General features: G+C 39.8%; 1 protein-coding gene across 2 annotated transcripts in view; it reads right to left on the bottom strand.

The window, feature by feature from the left end:
- Positions 1-14,069, bottom strand: part of WNK4 (WNK lysine deficient protein kinase 4) — a 120,678-nt gene that overhangs the window by 12,606 nt on the left and 94,003 nt on the right. For both annotated transcript variants that reach the window (XM_072111751.1, XM_072111749.1), the window contains exons 8-15: positions 13,676-13,815; positions 13,282-13,358; positions 12,969-13,110; positions 11,392-11,508; positions 9,364-9,534; positions 8,532-8,586; positions 8,281-8,436; positions 3,993-4,894 (exon numbers count right to left, since the gene is read on the bottom strand). In XM_072111751.1, the coding sequence (XP_071967852.1) occupies positions 3,993-4,894; positions 8,281-8,436; positions 8,532-8,586; positions 9,364-9,534; positions 11,392-11,508; positions 12,969-13,110; positions 13,282-13,358; positions 13,676-13,815 (1,760 nt within the window). The remainder of the gene's footprint in view (positions 1-3,992; positions 4,895-8,280; positions 8,437-8,531; positions 8,587-9,363; positions 9,535-11,391; positions 11,509-12,968; positions 13,111-13,281; positions 13,359-13,675; positions 13,816-14,069) is intronic.

Raw genomic sequence — 14,069 nt, 5'->3', positions numbered from 1 at the left:
GGTTTATAACACTAACGAAAGTAAGTACCGGCACCAGCTCACCCTGAGCTGGTGCTTGGTACTTACAGCTTACCCCTGCCATTCTAAATGGTAGGTTTCCTTTAAGTCATCAGAACCTATAACACCAGTGAAAACAAAGCAAAACCACCTACACAATCACTCCCTTCCCTGCAATGCAAATATTACGTTGGTGGAAATCTACCTAAGTTTAAACAAGTGCATCAGAGAGACACCTGGTTCCTTATTGGGCCATGTATTACTTCAGTGTAATTCAAATTAAGAAACTGCCACCCTCATGGTTTTTTGGCTAAAGCTACATACACACGTCTGCATGATGGCAGCTGTAAGCAAGCCACAAAACCAGTAGCTAGTTCACGGCTGCCATAGACCTGTATTGCACGCGGACAGTGCGGTGAGCATATTTTTGTCTCACTGCACCGTGTCTGAGCCACGGCCACTCAGCTTCCCTATGAAGAGGGGTGGGGTGAGCTGCGCTCATACCCTCCTTCTCCGGGCGGCTGCTGCTGAAGTGTGCATGAGGCCTAATTTTGAGTTTTTGGCCACTTATGGGAGATTTATCATATGTTTCTGAGGTAAAACTGTTCTAGTTATCCATGGAAACCAATCAAAGCTCAGCTTTAATTTTATACACAGCTGTGGGAACATGAAAGCTGAGCTCTGATTGGTTGCTTTGGACAACTAGAACCGTTCTGCTCTAAGAGACTTCTGATAAATCTCCCCCAAACATTATAGATGTATCTTCACAATACCTTTATTCACCCTCAAGTGTGTCTCAAGTTAATTCTCGCCTGTCAGGATGCCCATACACTTTCAAGACACTATTATGTCTGACAAAGAGAACTAGTTCTTGAAAACTCATCGTCAAATATACAGCCTCAAAAGGGTATCACCTGATTTCTTCACTATCTATGGCCAACACTGTAAACATCTACACTACTACCTTACACTTTCTAAAGCTTCAAAAAACTTTTCCTGATAACTCCTAGGCAGATTTTCACTTGGTTCAACATGGCCTGATGCTCTATCCCAATACACGTCACATGTGTAGTGGAAACTGACTGGTTCAACCAACTTGTCCAATACTGTATGTATGGTGGCTGTCACACCCATCCTATTATTAGCAATAGGATAATTCCCAAGAAGTAAACAGGTGGATTGTTTTAATTGTGCAAAAATATATATGTATGACAAATATACAACAAGTGTTCTGATCTTTTTGGACCATGAAACTCAAAATGGCCAAAATAATTTTTAATGATTTTATAATTTGATTATAAATATGAAAAATCTAGTAAACCAAGTTGCCTGTATTGACCTGGTGTAACCTATAAATGAAGGGCCTCCCATATGCCTCATTCTCGGAGTACTATACTGTAACCAGGATTTGTACTGAGAGATGATTATGAGGTCAGGGAAGAAGCCAGCGGCTAGAGTGTAATCAAGTCAATGGTATCTCTTAAATCCCCAAATGTTAATGCGTTTTACAATCCTTAAATATACCCTGTTATACGTAACACGGTAGCAGCATTTTATGCAAATGACATGTTTTAATAATATCTAAAAATAAAAGGAACAACTCATGTTCCAGGAAGAGAGTCAAAGCAAAATAAGTAAATAATTTAATAACTAGAATCGGATTCCTGTACGTATTGAGCGTGTCCGACAAAATGACACACAATTTTACTAATTTTACTATCTTAGAGATGAAAGTTTAAGGTGCAACTATGTCTATAGAAGTACAAAAATTACACCAAATTTTTTTGGCAGTTCAAGAATTGTAACTATAAAAATATTTATTATGTTTAAATTATTTCTCATATTTTTACTTAAGTTTTTATATATATATTTCAGATTTTTTTTTAGGTATATATTACATACAATAAGATAAAAGGCAGTATTGGTTTGCTAAAAAATATTCATTTCATATAAAGCATATTTTTTTTTATTAAAAGAGCTTTTTAAAAATATTTTATTAAAATATATGATTTTTTTTAGGTTTATTATGTTTATGAATATAGTAAACTGCAAGATAAACTGTTATTTAAGACATCATATGAGCGGTCTTCTTTGTAATAAGTTTTCAAGTTTTGATATAGAAAAGTAGGGTAATCTTATTGTGGCTCATTGATTATGATTATACAGAGCCCTGTGCATAGATTATTAATAGTTTTCGGGCTGAAAAACCTGTTTATAAGTTATAATTTCTTTGTATTTAATGGTTCCTCGTATTTGTAACACACAAAGATAGCATCTAGAGAGCCATGATCGACTGATGCCCTAAATGAAGGGGTCACTGTATCACACATTTTTGCTCTCTCTCTCTTTGACACCATATTTTTGCAGTAATGTTAAAAAAATCGGGAGAAAAGTGGGTGTGGCTTAGCAGAAACGGTTGTGGCCAACCAGAAAATGTAGCGCAAAAGCTACACATGTCCATCGAAAGTGTAGATCTCATTATGTAATATTCTGCCACGAAAACAACCCAAGATATTTTTATGTGTGCTATTGTTTTCAAAAATAAAAGATGAAAGATTTTATGTATTTCTCTTTACCCCAATGATTTCAGTTTCAATGTCAAACAAATTGAAGCATCATATAGACATAGTTATTCATAAAAAAATTACTTATACTTAAAATCAACAAGTAAAAAAAGCAGCAGCAATTGTTCCTCATATATAGTCCAAATACCCTGTGAACCTGTCTCTTTCTTCCCCTCTGTACAGGAATCAGTCATTGAGTGAGAAGACTGAGGAAAGTAAACAGCGTTAAGCTGAGGTGTAGCACAAAGCTTCTAAGCCCCAACACAAAATCTGTATTGGAACCCCCAACCAAAACGTACATCTATAGTACTAGTCTATAGGCCCCCTGATAGGCCACCTAATGGGCCCCAAAAGACGTATGGGCCCGGTTGTGTCTGCCCTCTCTACCCTCTTCAAGTCACGGCCCTAGCGTTAAGAGCTATATTATATGTGGGAGAGAAGTCTAGAAGAGGATATAGATAGGTTTAGGATATCCCTCATTATGAAATTAGCAAATATCAAACGGGTTCATGCACATGCGACAGAACTTACATTTAAGCATGAATAGTGATGTAAAAGTCTAAAACAGAAGCATAACACACAAAAAAATATAATTTACATAAATAAAGGCTTATTCCCTGCTAGTTCCAAATGAAACCAATACCATTATTTATATAAGTAAAACAGTCCATATGTTCCAATTAGGATAAGAATTGAATAAAAAGACATAAGTCGTTTAGTGGAGTCACGTTTGCAACTCCTGATATAATAGATTGTGACCTAAATGATAGGAAACCTACTGTAAAAGGCAATGGGGCAGATTTATCAAGCAATCTGAAAGTCAGAATATTTCCAGTTGCCCATGGCAACCAATCACAGCTCAGCTTTCATTTCACCAGTGCTCATGAATATTTTAAAGGGGAGCTGTGATTGGTTGCCATGGGCAATTGGAAATATTCTGACTTTCAGACTGCTTGATAAATCTGCCCCAATGTGTTCTGTAAATACCCTCAATAATCCTCATTTTTACAATAATTAACAGAAGTGACCATCAAGGTTCTTTTTATTAGACCTTAAAGGGGTTGCCCAATATGAGAAAATATGAGTACTTTCTTCCAAAAACAGTGGCACAACTGTACAGTGGTATTATTTGGTGAAAATAGAAGAGTTGCAATACCACATACAACCTGTAGTACTGTTTAGAGAAGAAAACAGCCATGTTTTTCTAACTCTGCTCAACCCCTTTTGAGGTTTACGATCTGATGTAGAACATTAACGAAAAGTGCTTTAAGTTGTGCTCACCTTGTGGCATGGTACTTGAGAAAAACAATACTTCACACTGATTTATTTGGAAAATCTAGCAGGAACTTAACCCTTTCATTAATCTGTTCAATGAACCACGTCCCAACAAGACAATGGACATCACCTCACACATTAAAGGCTAATGCTTACAGGTTTGTTCATGGTCTGTCCCACCACACATCCAGTAGCTTCTGAAACCTGATTTCCATTAGGAGATGAAGACACCTCGTTGTAAGCCCCTAACCCTGACTGGAGCTCAGGCAAGTCCTTGACAATCCCAGGAGAACGTGGCACTTCCATCTGCTGAGTAGGTTGTTGAGGGTATCCAGACATGTTTGTAGATGGCACTTGCTGAGGATACATTCCACTATGTGGCACACAATCTTGGGGTGCAAAAGGCTGTGAGAAATTGCCACCCGCATTAGAAAAAGTTTGCCCATGCATATTATGAAGATACATCCCACTGGCATGAGGGGATCCAGGGTATACATAAGGGCTCTGACCACGGAAATCTTTGACTGGACTTTGAGGTTGAGAGTAACTCGAAGGATAGATCAATGGTGAGTGAATGTGTCCAGGCATAGGCTGAGGAAAGGCAGGAGGCATCCCTTGTGGTTGTGTTGTAGCTGTTGATGCCACTGGTAACAAGGTTTGAGCCATGCTCATAGCCAGGGATAAGACATTAGCCAAGGAGAACATAGGTGCTGTAGCAGACCATTGGGTGGCTGGTGGAACATTAGAAGCTAATGCATTAGTCATAGTCTGTGGCACCATACCACTATTAATCATGTGTTGCAAAGCATTTCCATGATTGACAGAAGAATTCATCATGTTTGGAAATAATGAATTTTGGGATCCCATATGTCCTGCTGAAGATGAAGGCATCAAGTGTTGGGGTAAAGCAGAAAAGTAGTTACCACCATGCATGGAGCTGAAAGTTGCAGGTGGGAAGGTGTGAGAAGATGGCATGGAATAACTTGTTGAGAAAGGTACAGCTGGACTGGACGTGGTTTCGAAGGAAGGCCAAGTCCTACTGGCAGACAATGGAGAACCTAAGAAGCAAACAGATAGCAATGATGAGAAATAGGACAGCTATGAAACATAATCTGGATTCAACTAAATCTGCTGACACAAAATATTAAGTGTTGTCAAGGCATGTCCTTATTATGCTTTACACTGAAATATAAACTTATATTCATGGACAGGTACCAGTAAGGGGTTGGGGTTCCAAGTAGAGGATTCAAACGCTCACCCACGCTCCAGGCCGCTGTGCCATGAAAACTCCGCCTCTTTCCCTCCATCGAGCTGATCCCTGTCCTGCCTCCTGTATCTCCCACACCTCCCCACACTCCGGCGTTCTTGTTTGAAATCTTGCACATGCACAGAGCGCTTCTCATCTCCCCTCTGGCCCTGCGTGGGACCCAGAGGGAGAAACGCGCACTGCGAATGCACAAGATTTTGAACTAGAGCGCCGGAGTATGGGGAGGCTTGGGAGATAAAGGAGGCAGGACAGGTATCTGTTCGATGGAGGGAAGGAGGCAGGGTTTTCATGACACGGTGCCTTAAGGGAGTGGGTGAGCGCTTGACTCCTTTACCCCGAACCCTACCCACCTTAATGGCACCTGTCCATATATATAGCGTAAAGCCAGATTTGAAGCATTATAAGGAATAATGTTTTTGTTGGTTTACCAGCCATGCGGCTGGTGACAGGTTCGCTTTAAGTCAGCTTTGTGCTAAATAACTTAAACGGGTTGGGCACTATACTTCATGTTTTTGTAATGTGTGGGGAGCAGGATATTAGATAATTTACAATAATATACATCTAATAAAAGCTGCCATTCCTGTCCATCTAATGACTGGAGATGGAGGGTCATGTGAACCCAACTGTCTATGGCCAATCTGAATATGATTGTATTCATGAATAAAAGGTTAAAGAGGACCTGTCACCCCATTTATCGGCACTAGGAGCTGCTTACTAAAGTAAGCAGCTCCTAGTGCTTGAACAAACGCCACAGTGTTAGAGTGATAGCGTTACCGGAAACCTTCGGTAACGCTATCTAACACTGCAGCAGGGTATAGTGTAATTGTCGGACAACTCGCAAAGCTGTCCGACGTATTCATGAGGGGGCGGGGTTGGGGCGTAACTAGTGGCGGCAGTCAATGCCGGCCTATAGAGTGAGCGGGGCGGTCCGGGGTAGAGGCAGCGCCTCGGACCGCCACCTCATGAATACACTGTACCCCGCCGCAGTGTTTGATAGTGTTACCGGAGGTTTCTGCTATCACTCTAACACTGCGGCGTTTGATCAAGCACTAGGAGCTGCTTACTTTAGTAAGCAGCTCCTAGTGCCGATAAATGGGGTGACAGGTCCTCTTTAAGGTCCTGGAAGGTAGATTAACAATTAGAGATCACGTGACTCTCCATGGACAGGACAGAGATGGCAGCTAATGAGGTAGAAGACATTTCTGAACCAGGGGCTTTACTTTACATTGCAAGAAAGCCGTGCAGAACTTTTAATAGATGTATATTGGTAAATGATCTAATACCTTGTCCGCACGCATATACACACAATACAAAATATACGAGGCAAAGTGGCCAACCCCTTTAATCCATGCAAGGATGGGCAGAGGTTGCTAAACTTGATAACCTTAAGTGAACCATATGAAATCAGCAACAAATTCATAACAAGTTCATACCTGACGGCTATTGCATTTTGAAAGGCATCTAGAATATGATTTACATGATTTAGATGCTTTATATTAGAGGAATATAAAAATTAGAATCACAGTATGTAACTATAGCATAAATACTGTAAGTATAGGATTATTAATAATATTAGTTTTATTACTTACCATTACCATTACATTACTTTTTACAATGCTAAATGAGCTGATGCTAAAGCTTTATTCAGCTTTGTGCATTTGTTGAGTTATTATTAGGTTTTACTATTAAGGATTCTAGGATAATTTCTTCTTGAAAAATGTAAGTTCACAGAACCTTTCTTTGATGCCTTAATCTTAATATATTCCATGTTAGAGGCACATGTTATTCTGCCCAGGCTTTATATCCTATGAGAACATTACACATTGTTCTAGGTGATCATGTGACTTGTCAGATTTTTGTTTCCAGAGGGCATAATGTTCAAGTTATGCAAACAAATGAATATTTTCAAGATGAACAATAGAAGTTATTACAGTGCAACCCTATAAGGGTACACACACTCTAAAATTAAAAGCATTATAAATAAACTGATGCTCCACAAAGAAAGTGTACACATAAATATATATCCCAGTGTCCCAGCAATTCATTTTTTATCTCTTTATTTTTCTTTGATGTATTTTGTTTTACAAAACAATAAAACTGAGAAAGAAATCTTCTCTATGTGTCTGGGTAATTTCCGTCTTTTTCTCCAGTGTCCTGTATTGTAAGTATGGCTGGAGCTGAAGCAACACCAATTGAGCCTTTGACCTCAGGGTGGCATAGTGCAAGAGATAAGTCCTGCTAATAAAGGTCTTCTGTACATTTTAGCTTCTGTAACTCATGTTGCTGTCTGAAATTTTTGTTCTATCGTAAATTGCCCTTTCCTCCCTCATTGCAATATGACCCTGTCCTAGAAGGTGCATATAGAAAGAGCTTCATTTCATACTGGTGTGATGTATGCGGCACTTACATTATAAGCTGGCGCACCGAGTGCCGGCTTACGTTACATCTGCCCCCGTAAGTGTATGTCTTTGTATAGTATGTGCAATGTATACATACATATGTAGCAAACATTATTGAGAACCTCAAAGGGGTTTGTCCATGAAAGAAAGTTCTCAAATTTGAATCCCCTGGTGATGTTTACACAAAATATGTAATTTTTAACCCTCTCCCTTACTTTACAGTGTTATTGCTGTTTTAGCTCCTATAACTCAGTGATGGCCACTGTATGATCCATTGGTCAGTGTGCCTTCATGATGGTCAATGTGGGCTTCGTGATTCCTCCGTGCTATTACATGCTGTGTGCTGACAGTGTGCTTAGATTATCAGGGTCCAGGGTTTATCTACAATTTTATTTAGCTCCTGAACATTCTACTAGTTTCTGACACAGAGCAAAAGAGAGATTAGACTTATCAGAGATAAAAGATCCATTAGATGGATATAACACACAATGACAGTCTCAGCTCTGCTATATCTCAGCTATACCACACAAAGAGTGACTCCCTCCCCTGGATAAAGACCTTATCTTATCTGTAGCTTGTAATGTAAACTCTGCACCCTGCTTGCTTGCAGAAAGTGTCTGAGCTGGTCTTCTAATGGAGAGGCAGCTCCAGCTTCAGCTAACTTATAGAATGGGCAGGGTTTCCTCACCTTTTCATTCTGTGGTTTCAAAAGCTTTACTTTTAAATTCTTTTTCTATTAAATTTCTATTATTAAGCTGTAGCATGAATTGGAAATTACCTATACTCATGGCAGGAGGAAGAGATTTCGTTCTAAGGTCTGGTGCACCCATGAGAGGTCCAGCTGGCCCAAAAACATCATTGTCTAGGACAGGACTGCTCTGGTAGAGTTGACCGGGGGAACCAATTCCTTTGTTGGGACTTGTACATGCTAAGTCTAGAAAGAGAATAAAAAGATCATGAATTGGAACATTACTATGTGACACAAAATAAAGAAGGTCAGTGCAGAATAAGACAATTCTAAGCACTTACCACTGAGAGAAGAAGAAGAGAAGGAACGAGATAATTCTTGAAGCTGAAGATCAGCCTGTGGATGAAGACAGAAAATACACATTAACCATTTCCTTACATTTAGTCCTTATATTTCTAACCATTAATAACTATTATATATTTTAATATACCAAATCTCCAAATTTCTGTTAAAAGCATTGCGAATTGAATCGCTGAGTTACCATTCCTGTAACCATTAATTAGATCTTCTATGCACAGGAGATATATACTAGGGCAGTGATGGTGAACTTTTTAGAGACAGAGTGCTTAAACTACAACCAATAACCACTGTGACTCTGTCACAGTTTTCAATCATATTGGTCTCCTGACGTCACCAACAACTCATTGTACCATGCTCTGTCACAGTTTTCAATCGTATTGGTGTCCTGAGGACTTTAATGCAGCAGACAGAAAGTGTAGGAATTCAGTGCATAGTTGTAGCTTCCTTCCAGGGTCCCCTGAATATGACAAATTGCAGGGTCCGAAGAAGGAGCTCCAATAAAAATCTTGCTCTCTCCACATCTTCTCGCTCCTGCTGTTGTCAAAGAAAGCTCAGGATGCGTTGCTGTAATATAGTGCTGAATGCGGCACATCCTGGGCTGCCTTGGACTGCTGGGGAATGCCTGTTTTGTGAACTCTGTGCTGGGGTGAGACAGCCTCAGTGCCCACAGAGAGAGCTCTGAGTGCCAGGTTCTCCAACACTGTACTAGGGACTGACCACTAAGACCCACGACAATCATGAGATTGGGGGTCAACAGTCTTCCTTATTTGGATGGAAAATAAATTACAACTATGTGGAGTCTAAATAACATACCTGTAAATTAGGCATAGAAGAATTGCACGGGCCAGTAGTGAGCCTATCGGTTTCGTCTTCTCTGTCACCGTTAGCCTCCTTCTTCAGCAGGGTCTCAACACGGTGGATGATATCCTTGATCCTATTGGTGAAGCTTTCTCTTTCCGACTGCATAATGAACTCATTGTTAACCTGGGAATTAAAACAGGTATTTTAGACTTACTTGGTCTGACCTTATTTTTTTACATTTGCTCTTTCTAGAGCATAAAAATTAGACCTCAAACTCACAAACCAATAAATTTCATTTGCTCTTAAAAAATCTTCTTGCAATTTTGTCAGAGCAGCAGTTGAGGTCCAAACATACTTCAAATAGAACTGGTGACCAAAGATCAATTAGGTTCATGGTTAAGTTACTGGTGGAGATATGACTGATGAAGGATCTTTTTACAGATCCATGATACCACGCAAAGGACACAAGATCTTTCATGGAATGTTCTGGGAACATTGGGGCACATTTATTAAGAGCACCTTAGTACCATTAACTGTGCCTGTTCTTCATGGCTTAAACAGCTTGCACAGGTATCTAAGAAGTGTCTGTGCCGCTGTTGTGTTGCACGTGACCATTCTGCGCTGGCCTCCATGCAACACAAATTAGGGTGCGCCAAATTTCTGGCGCACGATCTTAGTGAATGTGTCGCACCCATCATCATACACGGACAATACACTTTTAGTGCAGTTTCCGACTTTCTAAGTAAATGTGCCCCATGATCTGTACGAAACATCATTCATGGCTGATGGATTCCTCGTAAGAAAGATCCTTTCCTCAGCTCTTGCAGAAATGGGCAACAAATTATTATGATTTGTCATTGTTCTGCATGTTCTTTTTGGTTGAAATGGTACATTTGTATCCTCTTTAGTCTATTGACTTTATCGGTGGTGGGAAGATGAATTCTCCAACATTACACTATCATGTTTTGTTGCATAATTGTACTAACGGTTGCAATAAAATATTGAAAGATGCAAGAAGATTACGTTTGGACCATCTGCTATTGTTGAGTGAATCCAAAATGCTGCTGCCCTAGATATGTCTACACATGACGCACGTCACTACAACCTGTTCCTCGATGTAAGTATAGTAAGTCTCTAAGATGTGTTGCCAGATTATTGTCTGTACAGTTGCGTCGTTAGAAGATCTTATATCAGACCTTGGGGAGTGCGGTACATTAAGTTGTCGCAACAATACATGAGTCACAGAGAATATCTTCTGAGCATAGACTGATTTTTACTTTTAGAGTGTAATCGAGGCAAAGAGGATATGTTCATACTTGAAAAATATGTATTTAACTTGTGCCTAGAAGCTGCTAAGACCTTAAACTGCAAAGTACTTGAGCTCAGTTGTGTGAACTCATTCAGTATATGTGACGGGGGAGCTCCAGATGCGTTATACCGTATTTAACTATAGGATCCTTGTCACCTGATCAAGAGGCCAAAGAAGCGTATAGTTGGCTGACTGAATTGAAAAACAGACTGAACATAGGAATTGATGTAAACGAAAAAAAATCAAGCTAACTCAAGTTCTGACAACATAGTCCCTGCTGTTTTTGGTCCTTTCTAGACCGAAGTTTGTTCAGGCCACCACTTCAGCCAGTCACGCCCCCAGTGGTGAATTTTACACAAACAGCATGTCTGTGACCGGCCATATCAATAATCTGTAGTCTGTGTATAGGTTACGGCTGAAGTGGGGGGGGGGGGGCATGAACATAAATACAACATCCCCACTCTTGTACCATTTGTTTCATTTGGGGGGGGGGGGGGCAGAACTTTCAGTGTTTGAACAGAATATATATGAAAGGTAAATTTGCAGACGGATATACGTATTCCATAGGTGGCTATGGAGCCCGGGCTCGGTTCAGTGAGCACAATGAGGCATACGTCCATGTGAATGCACCCTTATACTGTGCGGCAAAAGTTTTTGGATTTTTTGCAGAAGCCCATTGTAATCAATAGTAATCAATTTTAAAGAAAAAAAAATCTCACATCGTTACTTACCATAACTGCAGCAATATCCTCCGGATTATCGCCATCCAGATCAAACTTGAAAGTGACCATTTTACCGTTGTAGGTCTGCAGCTGGCACTCTACAACACGATCACTTTTATCGGAAATCTGTACAAAAGTAGAGGAATTTAATTTAATAAGGAACTTATTTATTATCTGTTTCTGTTGTTGTGTACAGTAGAGGAGTAGTGAATAGTGGAGGAGTGGTGTACAGTGGAGGAGTAGTGTATAGTGAAGGATTAGAGTACAGTACAGGAGGAGTGTAAAGTGGAGGAATAGAGTATAGTTACGTAGTGTAGTACAGTGGAGGAGTACTGTACAGTGGAGTAGTATACAGTGGAGGAGTTCTGCACAGTGGAGTAGTGTACAGTGGAGAAGTAATGTATAGTGGAGGAGTAGTGTACAGTAGAGGAGTACTGTACAGTGGAGTAGTATACAGTGGAGGAGTTCTGCACAGTGGAGTAGTGTACAGTGGAGAAGTAATGTATAGTTACGTAGTGTAGTACAGTGGAGGAGTACTGTACAGTGGAGTAGTATACAGTGGAGGAGTTCTGCACAGTGGAGTAGTGTACAGTGGAGAAGTAATGTATAGTGGAGGAGTAGTGTACAGTAGAGGAGTACTGTACAGTGGAGTAGTGTACACTGGAGAAGTAATGTATAGTGGAGGAGTAGTGTACAGTAGAGGAGTACTGTACAGTGGAGTAGTGTACAGTGGAGGAGTAGTGTATAATGAAAGAGTAGAGTACAGTACAGGAGTAGTGTACAGTGGACGAGGAGGAATGTAAAGTGGAAGAGTAGTGTACAATACAGGGATACAGTGTACAGTGGAGAATTGTACAGTGGAAGAGTAGTGTATAGTGTTGGAGTAAAGTACAGTAAAAGAGTAGTTTAGAGTGGAGGAATAATGTAAAGTGGAGGAGTAGTGTGTAGTGGAAGATTAGTGTACAGTGGAGGAGTAGAGATAGTGGAGGAGTAGAGTATAGTGGAGGAGTAGAGTATAGTGGGGGAGTAGATTACATTGGAGGAGTAGAGTACAGTGATTGAAGCAGTAGTAAATAGTGGGCAGTTCAAAACTGTTAAAACAGTTTTTACCTATATTGATGGTAATGCCATACAAAATTAGTATTAACATAACCAAACATTAACTAAACGTCTACATTGATGATACTTAATATGAAAACATATTCAGACCATATTCCAATGACACATTCCCTTTAAGCCTTCAGCTGAGTTTTTCATACAGTACTGGATAATTTTAAATGAATGAACCATTAACATTTTTTTCATATTTCATTAAACTATTTTTGCTTCGGAAGAGATGAATCAGTGGACATGCTGATGCTATACTTAGGCATTATCATGCTGATTATCCTTAGGGCTCCATGGTAACAGAAAGTCGCAGTAAAAAAATGGATTTTAGCAAGACTTCAGGTCATTCTACCTTGTGATGTATGCCTTAAAGGGGTGGGAACCTCATCACTAGGACATTTATTACATATCCTACTATAAAACTCTTCCGGGGCTTTTCCATCTTACAAAAACGCAATTAGCATTAGGTGAGAGCTTACATTAATTATGCGCAGTCTTGACCTTGCTTTGCGTCGCAAAAGTTTAGCAGGTGTCTTCTTCACAGGTGACTTGGCGTTCCGTTCTCCAGGTGAGAGACCTTCACAGCCATCACTCAGACCAGAAGCCACATCTGACGCATAACTGAAAAGACATTTGGTACATTCCATGATATCTCCCAGTCCCAAGAGATTTCCAACAAGCAAATAATAATTTTAGGGAGATCTGGTACAAATGAAACAAAACATTGCCCAACGTGGCAGCCCCGATGGCTTAGAGCGGATTGTAGAATATTTTTATTAAATTTTTGCTCACCTATCCCCCGGAGAAGAGATGTCACTGGGAAGTCCAAGTGGAGGAGTTAGGTCTGAGTTCACACTTACAGCAATGCTCTGAGAAAAGAAGACCATGAAGTATTTACTCTTCACCCACGGCTTCATATGGAAATAATTTCCCAATGAGATCCAGACATTGCATATTTGAGAAACTTATTCAGCAGCTTCATTAGCACTAAACTGTGACAACCACTAAAAATTTAATTATTCTTAGGAACCGAAATAATCTCCGCAATGATGATATATCCATAATTTATTTTCTAACTATAATTTTTTCCAGAGGTTGTCTTTTCAAAAAAGTGTTATTTTTGGGTAGACTTATATGCAATAATTGTTTTGGTTTTATTACATCCTTGAGCTATTTTCCTACTCACCCCAGGAAAACATATCTCTGGCTGAGTGCTGGGGGGACTATTGGGATCTTCTTGAGAGGCATCACTTGAAGGTCTTTGGGACCCATCTGCAAACTCCATGAAGCCAGAAGAACTTAGGTATCCATCTGTCTCACAGTCCGCTGCAAAATAGACACAACCATGTTATGCAAGAAAGGTTAAACTAATCCAAGTTGAAAGTAGAATAGACAGAAGGGATTAAAGACCAAACGCTTCACCCATGACCCATTACATGGGCACTTCTGAGGATTACATAAGAGTTGGCACCTTCGATATTTTCCACTTGCCTCATTTTACTGATTAAAGCTAATTTTATTAAGTAACTTTTACACTTTGCACAAAGGACTTTAAATGTGTCAGTCATCAATTAAAGTAT

Source organism: Engystomops pustulosus, chromosome 6 (genome assembly GCF_040894005.1).
Source record: "Engystomops pustulosus chromosome 6, aEngPut4.maternal, whole genome shotgun sequence".
Classification (NCBI taxonomy): domain Eukaryota; kingdom Metazoa; phylum Chordata; class Amphibia; order Anura; family Leptodactylidae; genus Engystomops; species Engystomops pustulosus.
Note: the sequence above shows the minus strand (reverse complement) of the source record. Positions and strands in the feature narration are given on the sequence as shown.